Below are 12,008 nucleotides of genomic sequence, written 5' to 3'. Positions count from 1 at the left end.
CGTTTGCCCGAAGCACTCGATAGCGTCAAACGGAGAAGATAAAAAAAGAAAGTTGAATGCGCGCGAACCGGTGGAAAACAAAACACACGCGTTTGGCAAGGCGCGTAACTCCATGATTTCGCAGGACTCGGTGGTACGACCCCTATCACATAGAATCGCATTTACACCCTTGGAATGCTTTATAATTATCGCGCTATAGCCTCCTATGTGTTTTCTGATCGCGCAAATGTCAGCCTCACGGCGTGTCAACGGCCTTGCAGCAATGCGGAGGCACCCGATCCTGAAGCGAACAACACAGCAGAGTACATTGTCGCCGATGCCACCGCCCCTCGTTGCCACAAGCCCACTCACATGCCATGTACTAGACGGTGTGGCGCAAATGAAATATCTTCGATTACAGTAGAGTCCAGATGGTTTCACATGGGATCTTCTTGCACTCATTCATAAGACTAACTCAATCGTTTCTCGAACACCGCATCAGAAATCCTGGTGCACAACACGCCCTGTTTAAGCTGTTCACCACATAGCTATACCTTACGTCACCACAAGCGGACTGTGAAATTACACCAGGACAACAATCCATGTTATATACCACAAATCTAGTGCTGTACAAAGAATTCTCGCAACGGAAGGCTACTACTAGGAATAAAAACAAAAAAGAGGCACGCGGTAGACACACGCAGGCGCTGTGCGAATTTCCGCGCTTTTGTTCACCGTGTCGCAATGGACGAACAAGGGGAATTCGAAACACTCACTCACTTTTGATGTTGCTGAGTCGGAGGCGATCATTACACCTTTCGGGGCACCAAGCCCATAAAAAGCGAGCAACACACATGAATATTCCAAAGAAGTCAAGTGAAGCACAGAAAGAACGCAGTAAACGCAGGAAGCTCTCAAGCAAACGGTGTGCACAAACTCCCGGAACGCGCTGAAGCGTGAACAGCGCAAACTGCGCAATCGTACAAGTACACGCATACAAATACACGCTGATATCATCATGAATTGTAATATTTAGTAAAAAATTTTGCAATATAGTGCTATTCCTTTATCTTTATCGCAGTAACGCAGTGCACCCGCCGGAGCTAATTGAGTGCGCGGAAAATGGCGCAAAATTCAAACGTCGCAAATGCCGAGCCATGTGTGTGCGCACAGTTTTCATCGTCCGGATTAAAAAAAAATAACTAACGCGTGCAGAAACAACGCGAACTGAACTATTGACCAGAAGAGTACGGAATTGCCGCTGCTCGATATCATGGCATACCGCAGACGGTCTCTCGTCCCCTTCTTTAATCATTCGTTCGTGAGTTTCTGCGCTATACGATTTGTCACCGGAAAATCATACCAGCGTAGATTGTGCTTGGCGGCCAAGCAGATTCCCAGCACATTGGCCAGCACCCCGTATATGTCACAGAAGAGACTTTAGCCTCCACTTAAAATATGAGCACTATGCCGTAGATATCGCCCAAACTTTTCGTTTCGTACTATTGCTCGCTAAGGGGTAACATCTAAGCGAAACGCGCTCTATAAAAACGGTATTCACTACTTTCTTCGTCACACCCGCCGTGGTGCCGTAGTGGTTGAGGGGCTGTACGACTAACCCGAGTGCCCAGAATCTAATGCCGGCCGTGGCGGCTGCATTTCGATGGGGGTGAAATGCTAAAAAAAAGCCCATGTACTCCATGTTTGATAAGTGTTAAAGAACCCCAGCTGGTCAAAATAAATCCGGAGTTCCTTACTACGGCGTGGCTCATAATCAAAACATGGTTTTGACATGTAAAACTCCAAACTCGAGCTTTGTTAACTTTCTCCGGCATCTTGCCCATATTTAACATGGAGGCAACGCCGTTTTTGAACACATAACTTTCTCATTGAAAAATTTTGCCTAAGTTTGTTGCTGCAGAAGTTGGTTCATTATTCATCACTAATTATCTAATTATGAAAAATACAAAGATATCGTGACACACTACATACATAAGTGAGCAACATGCATTTGGTTGCGTCATCTTAGACTACATCTGCATATTTTTAAACTCCGGCTAAAGTTAGCTGAAACACCCAGTATAAGAAAGAATGCGTGCGAAAGAGAGAAAGTTGTTTTTCTATAGGTGCACCAACATTTCAAATAAAATCTTGTGGCAAGCATACTGGCTCTCTCCTGAAGTCATACATATACATGTGTGTGTGAGCGTGCGTGTGTGTGTGTGCGTATGTGTGTGTTTGTGCGTGCGCAGGTAGTTTTACGGTAATGTCAATGAGAAAATTGTAGAGGAACATGAAAAACTTCCGATACAGCTTTATGTTGATAAATTGGTGCAACATAAAAGTGTTTTTCCAAGCGAGAAAGAGGTGCGCGAATACTCACAAAGTGCTTCGAGCGGCCAGTTGCGCGGCAATTTTGCGTGCATTGGCGGGCTACTTTCACACTCGGAAAACACTTATATGTAGCACGCATTTAGCAACAGAAAAATGCGTCGGGAGTGTTTGATGACGCTCAACAATTTTCTCATTGAAACTTTTCATCTCACTATAATATTTGAGAAGTCGGATTATTAATTAAGAAAAATTATCCAATTAGGCGGCATGAAAAATATAATTTGAGTACAACCAAGCCAGCGCGAACAACATTACTTTGGTAATATTGTTTTAATTCGCATATGTTTATATGGGGGCTAGAGCCAGCTGGGATACCCGGTAGAAGAAAAAGTGCGTGTGAATGAGAGAGAGAGAGAGAGAGAGAGAGAGAGAGAGAGGGGTTTTCAAGTTCATCAACTCTTCAAATATAACCTTGCGGCAGCTATACATGCGCTATCATGAAATCACACACATATATATATATATATATATATATATATATATATATATATATATATATATATATATATATATATATATATATATATATATATATATATATATATATATATATATGCAGAGTGTTTTGCGTAACTCGAACCCCTGACGTATCTACTGGGTGGACAGAGGGTGCCCAATTAGTAAAGGGGGCACGTAACTTGAAGTATAGGCGTATTTACATGGTGGACAGGGGGGCAATGTCCCCCTGCCCACTCTGTAGACACGTCAATGGTTCAAGTAACGTAAAGCACCCTGTTTATATGCCATGGTGATTAAGTGATCAATAAAACAATATATATGTGCAAAGGCGCACACGTACACGTATGTGTGTGTTTTTCACATACATTTCAAAACTCAATACAGCTCAATAAGGCTCAAAGTTATTCAACAAGAAGTTAACAGCATTAGGCAACGACCTTATTTTTGGGAACCCTCAACAGAGCCTCAATACTACTCAATGTCATTCAACAATATGCCAACAGAATTTAGTCGACTGGGGGGAATCCTCCGACTTGTGCGGCCAAAATCTCACAGTGCTGCACGTTCTTATTCAATGCCCTGCAATAGAGCCACAGAGGAAAAAGTATTTCATTTCTGCATATCAGGAAAATATTCCTCTTCACTCTTAATTTTTTCTTAGAAATTTTTCTTAGCTTTTTAATCCGAAACTAGTCTTAGAATTTTTAGCTGAAACAGACACTCTGGAAATCATTTGGTCAGGGAATTTTTAGCGCGCGTATAACAGCCCCTGCACTGAAAGAATTTCTTGAAGCTAAAGTGTCAACATTATGTTTTATTGCATCATGCTTTTAACGAAACCCCATTGCCATAGCCCACAGCACTACTTAGTGTCATTATTTTAGCAACCAAAAATTTAACCCATCCACAGCAACAGATTTTAGGCCTCTTTACAGCCATGTCACATATACCATGAAGAATTCATTGTCTACACGATTCACAATGCACTGTAAACATTACATTTGTCATGGCGCTGTTTGGCCATACCTGGCCCTTGCGCCATAAAACGCCACACATCAACAGAATTAAGTCAATGACTTTATTGTTGTGAACTACTACTCAACACTATTGAACTAAATGGGAACATAATTTTCTCAACGACTTTGTTGTGAGGTACCCAACAAATTTAATATTGAATAATTGCTGTGTGCTTTCAATAATTGTTGAGTTACTGTTGAAAGGATATTGAGCAAACAATTCATAACTAAATGCCAGCAATATTTCAATAGTCATATTAATAAGGGTCGCCGCAGAGGCTGGCTCACGTGGGCAGCGCTAACTCACATCCGCAGTTATGGCGGCCGCGCTAGCGCCTATGCGGATGACGTAATATGCATACACCCTATACCTTCATGCGCAGGCATCCATGTAGGGAATACTGACCCTGTAATATAGTCACGTGGCCGAAGGAATACGGAGTACTATTAGGGCGCATTGAAAAGGCATAAAAACGAAACCCATTGAGAACAGAAAAAGCTATAATATTGTTGCGGGAAGAAAGCAGGCCCACGAGTGTAAAATAACTTATATTTACAAATGATGGATATGGCGTTCAGGCAACCGCCAGACTTCGTCTTTCTCTAGTCCAACTCAACGTCTTCCTTCACTTCACCGTAACATCACCCTCCCGGTGGGGGAGCTCCGTCCCGGTGCAAGTTAAACAGCCTCACTTATTGGGGGGACATAGGGCTTGAGCCTGGTGACGTGAACAACATCACTGGTTAAGTTGGGAGGCACGGAAGGCTGACCGAGTGGGGCGATCTCGTAGGTCACGTCGGACAGTTGGCGTAAGATCTGGTACGGACCAGAAAAACGGGACAGTAATTTTTCCGACAAGCCGACACGACGTGAAGGCGTCCAGAGAAGGACAAGGGAACCAGGTGAAAAATGGTGGTCTCGGTGCCGAAGGTCGTAGCGTCGCTTTTGAGAAGCTTGCGAGACTGTGAGGCGATGAGGGGCGACATCTCGGGCCTGGGCGGCTAAGTCAATAGCCTCGCGAGCGTAAGCAGTGCTGGGTGACTGTACTGCGGAAGGTAGCAACGTGTCAAAAGGCAAGGTGGGGTCGCGGCCGTACAAAAGGAAAAATGGTGAAAATCCGGCAGTGTCGTGACGGGACGAGTTGTATGCGAAAGTGACGTATGGTAAAGCGACGTCCCAGTCGCGGTGATCGTTGGAGACGTACATGGCGAGCATTTCAGTGAGTGTGCGGTTGAGTCGCTCGGTGAGGCCGTTCGTTTGAGGGTGGTACGCGGTAGCAATCCGATGTTCTGTAGAACAGGAGCGGAGCAGATCATCAACGACCTTCGATAGAAAGTAGCGGCCGCGATCCGTCAGCAACTGGCGAGGGGCGCCGTGGTGCAGGATGACGTCTTTTAGTAAGAAGTCGGCGACATCTGTAGCGCAGCTGGTTGGCAGGGCTCGTGCGATGGCATATCTAGTGGCATAATCGGTTGCTACAGCAATCCATTTGTTTCCTTTGATGGAAATTGGAAACGGACCAAGGAGGTCGAGGCCCACACGGAAGAAGGGCTCTGTAGGTATATCAATGGGTTGAAGCAAACCAGCGGGAGGCATAGCAGGCGTCTTCCGGCGCTGACACAGGTCGCAAGAAGCGACATAACGGCGCACAGAGCGATAAATGCCAGGCCAGAAGAAGCGGCGCCGCAGGTGGTCGTAAGTACGAGTGACGCCCAGATGTCCAGCAGTAGGAGCGTCATGAAGTTGCTGGAGCACGGTGAGTCGAAGGTGCTTGGGGACGACTAGGAGGAGCTCCGGGCCGTCAGGACGAACGCTACGACGGTATAAAGTTCCATCGCGCAAGGTGAACATCCGAAGGGACGGGTCATTGGGCGAGGAGCTTAGGCGGTCCATAAGTGTTCGAAGAACAGGATCCTTGCGCTGCTCGTCGCCAATGTGGAGGAAGCCGGAGAGGGACAGAATACTGATGTCCGAGTCTGCATCGGTATCGTCCGGTTGATCCACGGGATTGCGGGACAGGCAGTCAGCGTCTTTATGCAGGCGTCCTGACTTATATATAATAGAAAATGTATATTCTTGTAGGCGCAATGCCCAACGTGCAAGTCGTCCAGTTGGGTCCTTCAAAGAGGAGAGCCAGCAGAGGGCGTGATGGTCGGTGACAACGCAGAAGCTCCGACCGAAAAGGTACGGGCGAAATTTCGCGACCGCCCATACGAGCGCGAGACATTCTCTCTCAGTAATGGAGTAATTTCGCTCGGGCGTGGAAAGGCGGCGGCTAGCCTAAGCGATGACACGGTCTTGGCCCTGTTGACGCTGAGCGAGGACAGCGCCGATGCCATGACCACTCGCGTCAGTTCGTACTTCAGTGGGCGCAGAAGGGTCAAAGTGGGAGAGAATCGGGGAAGTGGTAAGCCGCTCAATCAGGGTAGAGAAGGCTTTCTCCTGTAGCGGTCCCCAAGGGAAAGAGGCGTCTTTCTTAAGAAGGTCAGTGAGAGGGTGAGCGATGTCCGCAAAATTTTTCACAAATCGCCGAAAATAAGAGCATAAGCCCAGAAAACTACGGACATCGTTCGTTGAACAAGGTACAGGAAAATTTCGCACGGCGTGAACTTTCTGTGGATCAGGTTGGATTCCGGCGGCGTTGACGAGATGACCAAGCATGTTAATTTCACGGCGACCGAAATGGTACTTGGAGGAGTTTAGCTGAAGGCCAGCCCTGCGAAACACGGAGAGTATGGTTGTGAGGCGCCGCAGGTGGCTCTCAAAGTTCGGCGAAAACACAATCACATCGTCGAGGTAACACAGGCATGTAGACCACTTCAAGCCGCGCAAGAGAGAGTCCATCATGCGCTCGAATGTAGCTGGCGCATTGCATAATCCAAAGGGCATGACTTTAAATTGGTACAGACCGTCCGGTGTGACAAAGGCGGTTTTCTCGCGGTCCATCTCATCGACGCTAATCTGCCAATAGCCGGAGCGGAGGTCAATTGATGAAAAGTATTGGGATCCGTGAAGGCAGTCAAGAGCGTCATCAATGCGAGGCAAGGGATAAACATCCTTCTTTGTTATCCGGTTGAGGTGACGGTAGTCAACGCAGAAGCGCCACGAGTTATCTTTTTTCTTTACTAAGACAACCGGTGATGCCCACGAGCTACTGGAGGGTTCAATGATGTCCTTGTCCATCATCCTGTCTACTTCTTTCTGTATGATGGCCCTTTCTGTTGCCGAGACACGATATGGCCGCCTATGAATGGGGCTGGCGTCACCGGTGTTGATGCGATGCGTGACAACAGATGTCTGGCCAAGTGGACGGTCGTCCAAATCAAAGATGTCCCGATAAGATGACAGGAGATGACGAAGAGCTGTTGTTTGCTCGGAAGGAAGGTCGGGGGCGATCATCTTAGAAACATCGTCCGCAGGCGTCGAGTACGAAGGAGTGGATGACAAAGGTCCGTTCGTACTGAGGAAGGATTCAGAGGTCAAAAAAGAAATCTGAAATTCTTCCAAAGGAGTGATATGCGCTATGGCGTTACCGTGTGGCAAAACATGTGACGAGAACCCAAAATTGAGGATGGGCACGCGAGCGCAGTTTTCGCGGATCCGAATTAAGGTGCTCGGTAGGGCAATATTACGCGACAAAACCACGTCAGTAAGCGGCGACAGGACGTACTCGCCATCAGGTACGGGAGGACAGGGCGTCAGCAGGACATTTGTAGCAGCCTGTGGAGACAGCCTTGCAAATTCAGCAGCACATAAGCGGTGTGGAGCACAAGTGGTTGCGTCGGCAGGAAGCGGCAGGTCCAACTGTACAACACCTGCGGAGCAGTCAATTTGGGCAGAGTGTTTCGAAAGGAAGTCGAGGCCGAGAATTAGGTCGTGTGGGCAGTGTTCAAGGACGATAAATAGAACTACGGTATAATGGCCCCCAATGGTCACACGTGCTGTGCACATTCCAAGGACAGGTGACGTACTCCCATCGGCGACTCGCACGGTGCACGGTACGGCGGGGGTCAGAACCTTTTTGAGCCGGCGGCGGAGAGCAGCGCTCATAACTGAAAGCTGCAGCTTCACCTCCGGGAGCTGCACCGCCTAGTTTCCCGAAGCGAAGCGACCGGTTGCAGAAGGGGACGAAGAGCGGTGAACGAGAGGCGAACGGGACCTACGACCTTGCGGAGACGGGGATCGGCTGGATCTTGGTGGAGCACTGTCGGCGTTGATGTTCCTAGTCGGCGTATAGGGCGAGAAAGTGCGATTGTCGGGTACTTGGCTGTAGTGACTCGGAGACGACCACCGAGGAGGCGACGACCAGTGGTTGCGGCAATGACGGGCGATGTGTCCAATACCGGAACAATTAAAACAGATGGGTTTATCATCCGCTGTGCGCCATTCAGCTGGGTTGCGACGGAGTGGTGGAAAGCTTTGCGTCCGGGAGCGAGCGGTCGGAGAAATTTGGTAGGTGTTGGTATGGCGGACTGAGCAGAGAGATGGAATGCCCAAACTTGCTATTTCCTCCCGAACGACCGCTTGTATAAGGGAGATAGCGGGTACGCTTTCCCGACAGTCTGAACGAACGGGAGTCGGGGCCATGGCCTCAAGCTCACGGCGAACGATGCGCGTTATTTCTTCCGGTCCTGCGGGCTGAACGAACCGCGGCGGGTCTTCGCAAGAAGATGTCGCGGCGGTATTGGGCAACCGGTCGAAAGTTTGAGTGACGCGGCGGCCCTTCGCTTGTTCGAAGCGCCGGCACTCCTTAATAATTGCATCCACAGTGGCACAATCCTTACACATCAAGAGATTGAAGGCATCGTCTGCAATACCTTTCAATATATGGCCAATCTTGTCTGCCTCGGTCATGTTGTCATCAGCCTTGCGACAGAGGGCCAGCACATCCTGTATGTACACGACATAGGATTCTGTGGACGTCTGAGCGCGGCACGCAAGTTCTTTTTTAGCTGCCAGCTGACGACCGACAGGTCTGCCGAACAGGTCTCGCATTTTTTCTTTGCAAACATCCCAGCTCGTTAGGTCAGCTTCATGTGTGTCATACCATTGCTTCGCAGTTCCCTTCAGATAAAATATTACGTTTGCAAGCATCATTGTAGGATCCCACCTGTTGTCGCACACTCGCTCGTACATCGTAAGCCAGTCCTCGACGTCGACGTTGTCCGTGCCACAAAATGTTCCCGGGTCCCGTGGGTGAGTGAGGATGACCGTGGGCACGGGCTGCCGAGGCGTTGTCGCTTGTGTCGGTTGATTTGCCATTGTGGCAGCAGGTAGATGACGTCCGCTGCGAAGTTCCGTGGTGGTACCCCGCACCTCCACCAAAATGTTGCGGGAAGAAAGCAGGCCCACGAGTGTAAAATAACTTATATTTACAAATGATGGATATGGCGTTCAGGCAACCGCCAGACTTCGTCTTTCTCTAGTCCAACTCAACGTCTTCCTTCACTTCACCGTAACAATATTTTGCTGCACAATCGAGTGTAGTTGTGGGCGTTGCTTTCCAATGAGTTGCTTTTTGAGTGATGCTGTGCTGTATTCTACGCTCTTACACTGTACGCTTGGACGGTATACAACGTTATCAATTGAGTGAATTAAACCATTCAGTATAGTATGCAACATTTCTAGAGGAAAAGTCACTAACTGTGTAGCTGAAATAATTTGATGAGTCCCGTCGCGCAGTTAATTTAGCTGTGGGATCAACATTTGTCCACACATAGCTCCTTCTGAGCAATAAGCGAACGCCTTTACCTTACGGGTTCCGCTGTTGGTGCGATCGGTGGCATCAAGCTGCCCTGAGCAACTTGGCCATCAGTGCGATATGGTCAATCTCAAGATCTTTGAGGTGGCCATATTGTTCATGAGAGTTAAATGACAGCCTGCAGTGTGCAGCTCTTAGTGACAGTTAATAATGCTTCTATATGAACCAGTTGGTCTTCCAAGTCAGGCTAAGTTGCGTTAAACAGAGTCCATATTCACGAAGAGTTCTTACGCTAGAATTTCTCACAAAAGAAAATTTCAGCCAATCGTGATGTTGAACATTTTATTAGCGACAGAGGCTAGCCAATGGCAAAGAGAATCCACGAAAAAAAAGGCGTTGTGTATCAGTTCTCAGGTTGCTGAAAAATGGCATGGTTGGAAGCCGGCACACCCAAGCGAAGGGAACAAACAAAAAACAGAAACTTGTCCTTTGACCAGAAACGTATATGTGCACCTGAAGAAGAACGACACTTGACTCGCCGTGGTTGCTCAGTGGCTATGGTGGTGGGATACTCAGCTCGAGGTCGCTGGATTGAATCTCGGCCGCGGCGGCTGCATTTCGATGGGGGCGAAATGCGAAAACACTTGTGTTACTTATGTTTAGGTGCAGGTTAAAGGTGGTCGAAATTTCTGGAATCCTCCACTACGGCGTGCCCCATAATAATTAGAAATTGGTTTTGGCCCGTTAGACCCCATAATTCAATTTTTTTTAGGAACAACACTTGAAGAAAACCGGGCAGTTTCACACGTCTTAGGAACATCGGTTGAACGACTAAGCTTTGAGTTTCTTAGTGCTGTTTGTTGTTCAACTACCACCTTCGATAATCTATCATCACGATTGCCTTGTACCTACAATTCTATTAACGATTTTAGCATTAGAAACTTCATTGTAAATACTGGCTCAGATTTAATTACTTAGGAAAGCTAACAAAATTCATTTTTTAGTTTCGTTTTTTGTCATGTGCGTATTTTTTTTTAGTTCTTATCCTGTATTGGCGTCCATCGCGTGAACTGACACATTTCCTTAAGAACAATATTTTCTCATGAGGTGTTTGGTCACTTCATATCGTGTCTTGTTACGCCTTCCACCCGCGTTTATTTCCTAGAAACATGTGTAGCGCAGCTTATACGGATTTATATAGAAAGAGGATCGCACAGATGCAGATGGTGAATTATTAACTCTGCTTAAAGTGTACATTAATTTATTTACAATCCAGACGAGGGTTCGTGCTACTACGCAACGACCGGCTCCGCTGATGACGGAAGCCGCACCGCCATGCTGGTGTACAAGACAACGGGCCCGCTGTGTTTCACAGCCTGGTACCACCAGTCAGGCACGGACCATCCGCCGGCCGTCTTCTCGATGGAACATGACGATGGCATCTGCACCGACTTCTACGCCACCCAGCGGGACGCCTCCGGCCGCTGGCAACGTGTGCGGTACTCGGAGAAGCACAGCGGGGAGGTAAAGGTAGGTAGTATTAAAGGTAAAAAAAAATCGCAGTTTCGCTGGAGAGGCGAAGCGTCGATTGCGATAACTTATTGCACAGCTGTGTGAAGTAAGGATAGTAACTTCATCGGCCGTATAAACTCGAGAACCTTCGCTTACTAACTGAATTAACAAGCGTGGTGTCAGCGCGCACAAGAAACAGAAACACATCATACTCGATGAGCGCGGACAGTCGCTGTCAAAACGCTGGTGGGAGCAAACGCGGCAGCAGCAGCGAATGAAACGGCCATGTGGCTTATCACTTCAAGGCAAAAGTCGCGAGAACACAGCGCGCACAAAGGTATGAGCTGACAGCAAATCCCTTTCAAAATATGGCGCGCGTGACCGCGCGCGGACATGCAGACTGCAGACTTGTTGGCGCAGTTGAATATATGGCGCGCGAGATTTAGCCGCGATAGTCGGTTTCCCTTGCGCCAGGCGGACTCTGTACACGTCGCAGATGGTTTTGAAGACACAGCGGCCCGCACAGGTCACGCCAGCCCGAGCAGAACGCACCCCTCCTACCTCACCCTAGCCACGACGTTCCTTGTCGCCATCGCAGATAGCCTTCAAGATACAGCGGTCCGGGCGGCTTATTTCTAAATGCTAGTAGGTACAGCTGGACGTGGTACTTGCGGAGACGGCGGACGTTTGCGCGAGTAAGAGCGGGTGCGAGAGAGGAAATGTGGGGACTTTTGCTCCTTCAATATACGACTCTGCCTAGGCACTACGGAGGAGTTTCTTAGCGCGTGTTGTATGCGTTTGTCCTTAGGCGCACCAGCACAAGTCGCGGGGCGTGGTAGTGCTTAACCTAGCATCAAAAGTTGGCGGCTCGACGCAGTTATATTTATTCAGTCATGAGGTTTGCTAATTAAAACAACGTGTCACTATTTCGCATTTATGGCGGCGT

The 12,008-nt window shown here is 48.2% G+C and overlaps 1 protein-coding gene across 3 annotated transcripts in view; it reads left to right on the top strand.

The window, feature by feature from the left end:
* LOC135909438 (MAM and LDL-receptor class A domain-containing protein 1-like) overlaps nucleotides 1-12,008 on the top strand; it is a 269,210-nt gene that overhangs the window by 31,763 nt on the left and 225,439 nt on the right. For all 3 annotated transcript variants that reach the window (XM_065441393.1, XM_065441392.1, XM_065441394.1), the window contains exon 3: nucleotides 10,827-11,080. In XM_065441393.1, coding sequence (XP_065297465.1) covers nucleotides 10,827-11,080 — 254 coding nt within the window. The remainder of the gene's footprint in view (nucleotides 1-10,826; nucleotides 11,081-12,008) is intronic.

Source organism: Dermacentor albipictus, chromosome 3 (assembly GCF_038994185.2).
Source record: "Dermacentor albipictus isolate Rhodes 1998 colony chromosome 3, USDA_Dalb.pri_finalv2, whole genome shotgun sequence".
NCBI classification, from domain to species: domain Eukaryota; kingdom Metazoa; phylum Arthropoda; class Arachnida; order Ixodida; family Ixodidae; genus Dermacentor; species Dermacentor albipictus.
Note: the sequence above shows the minus strand (reverse complement) of the source record. Positions and strands in the feature narration are given on the sequence as shown.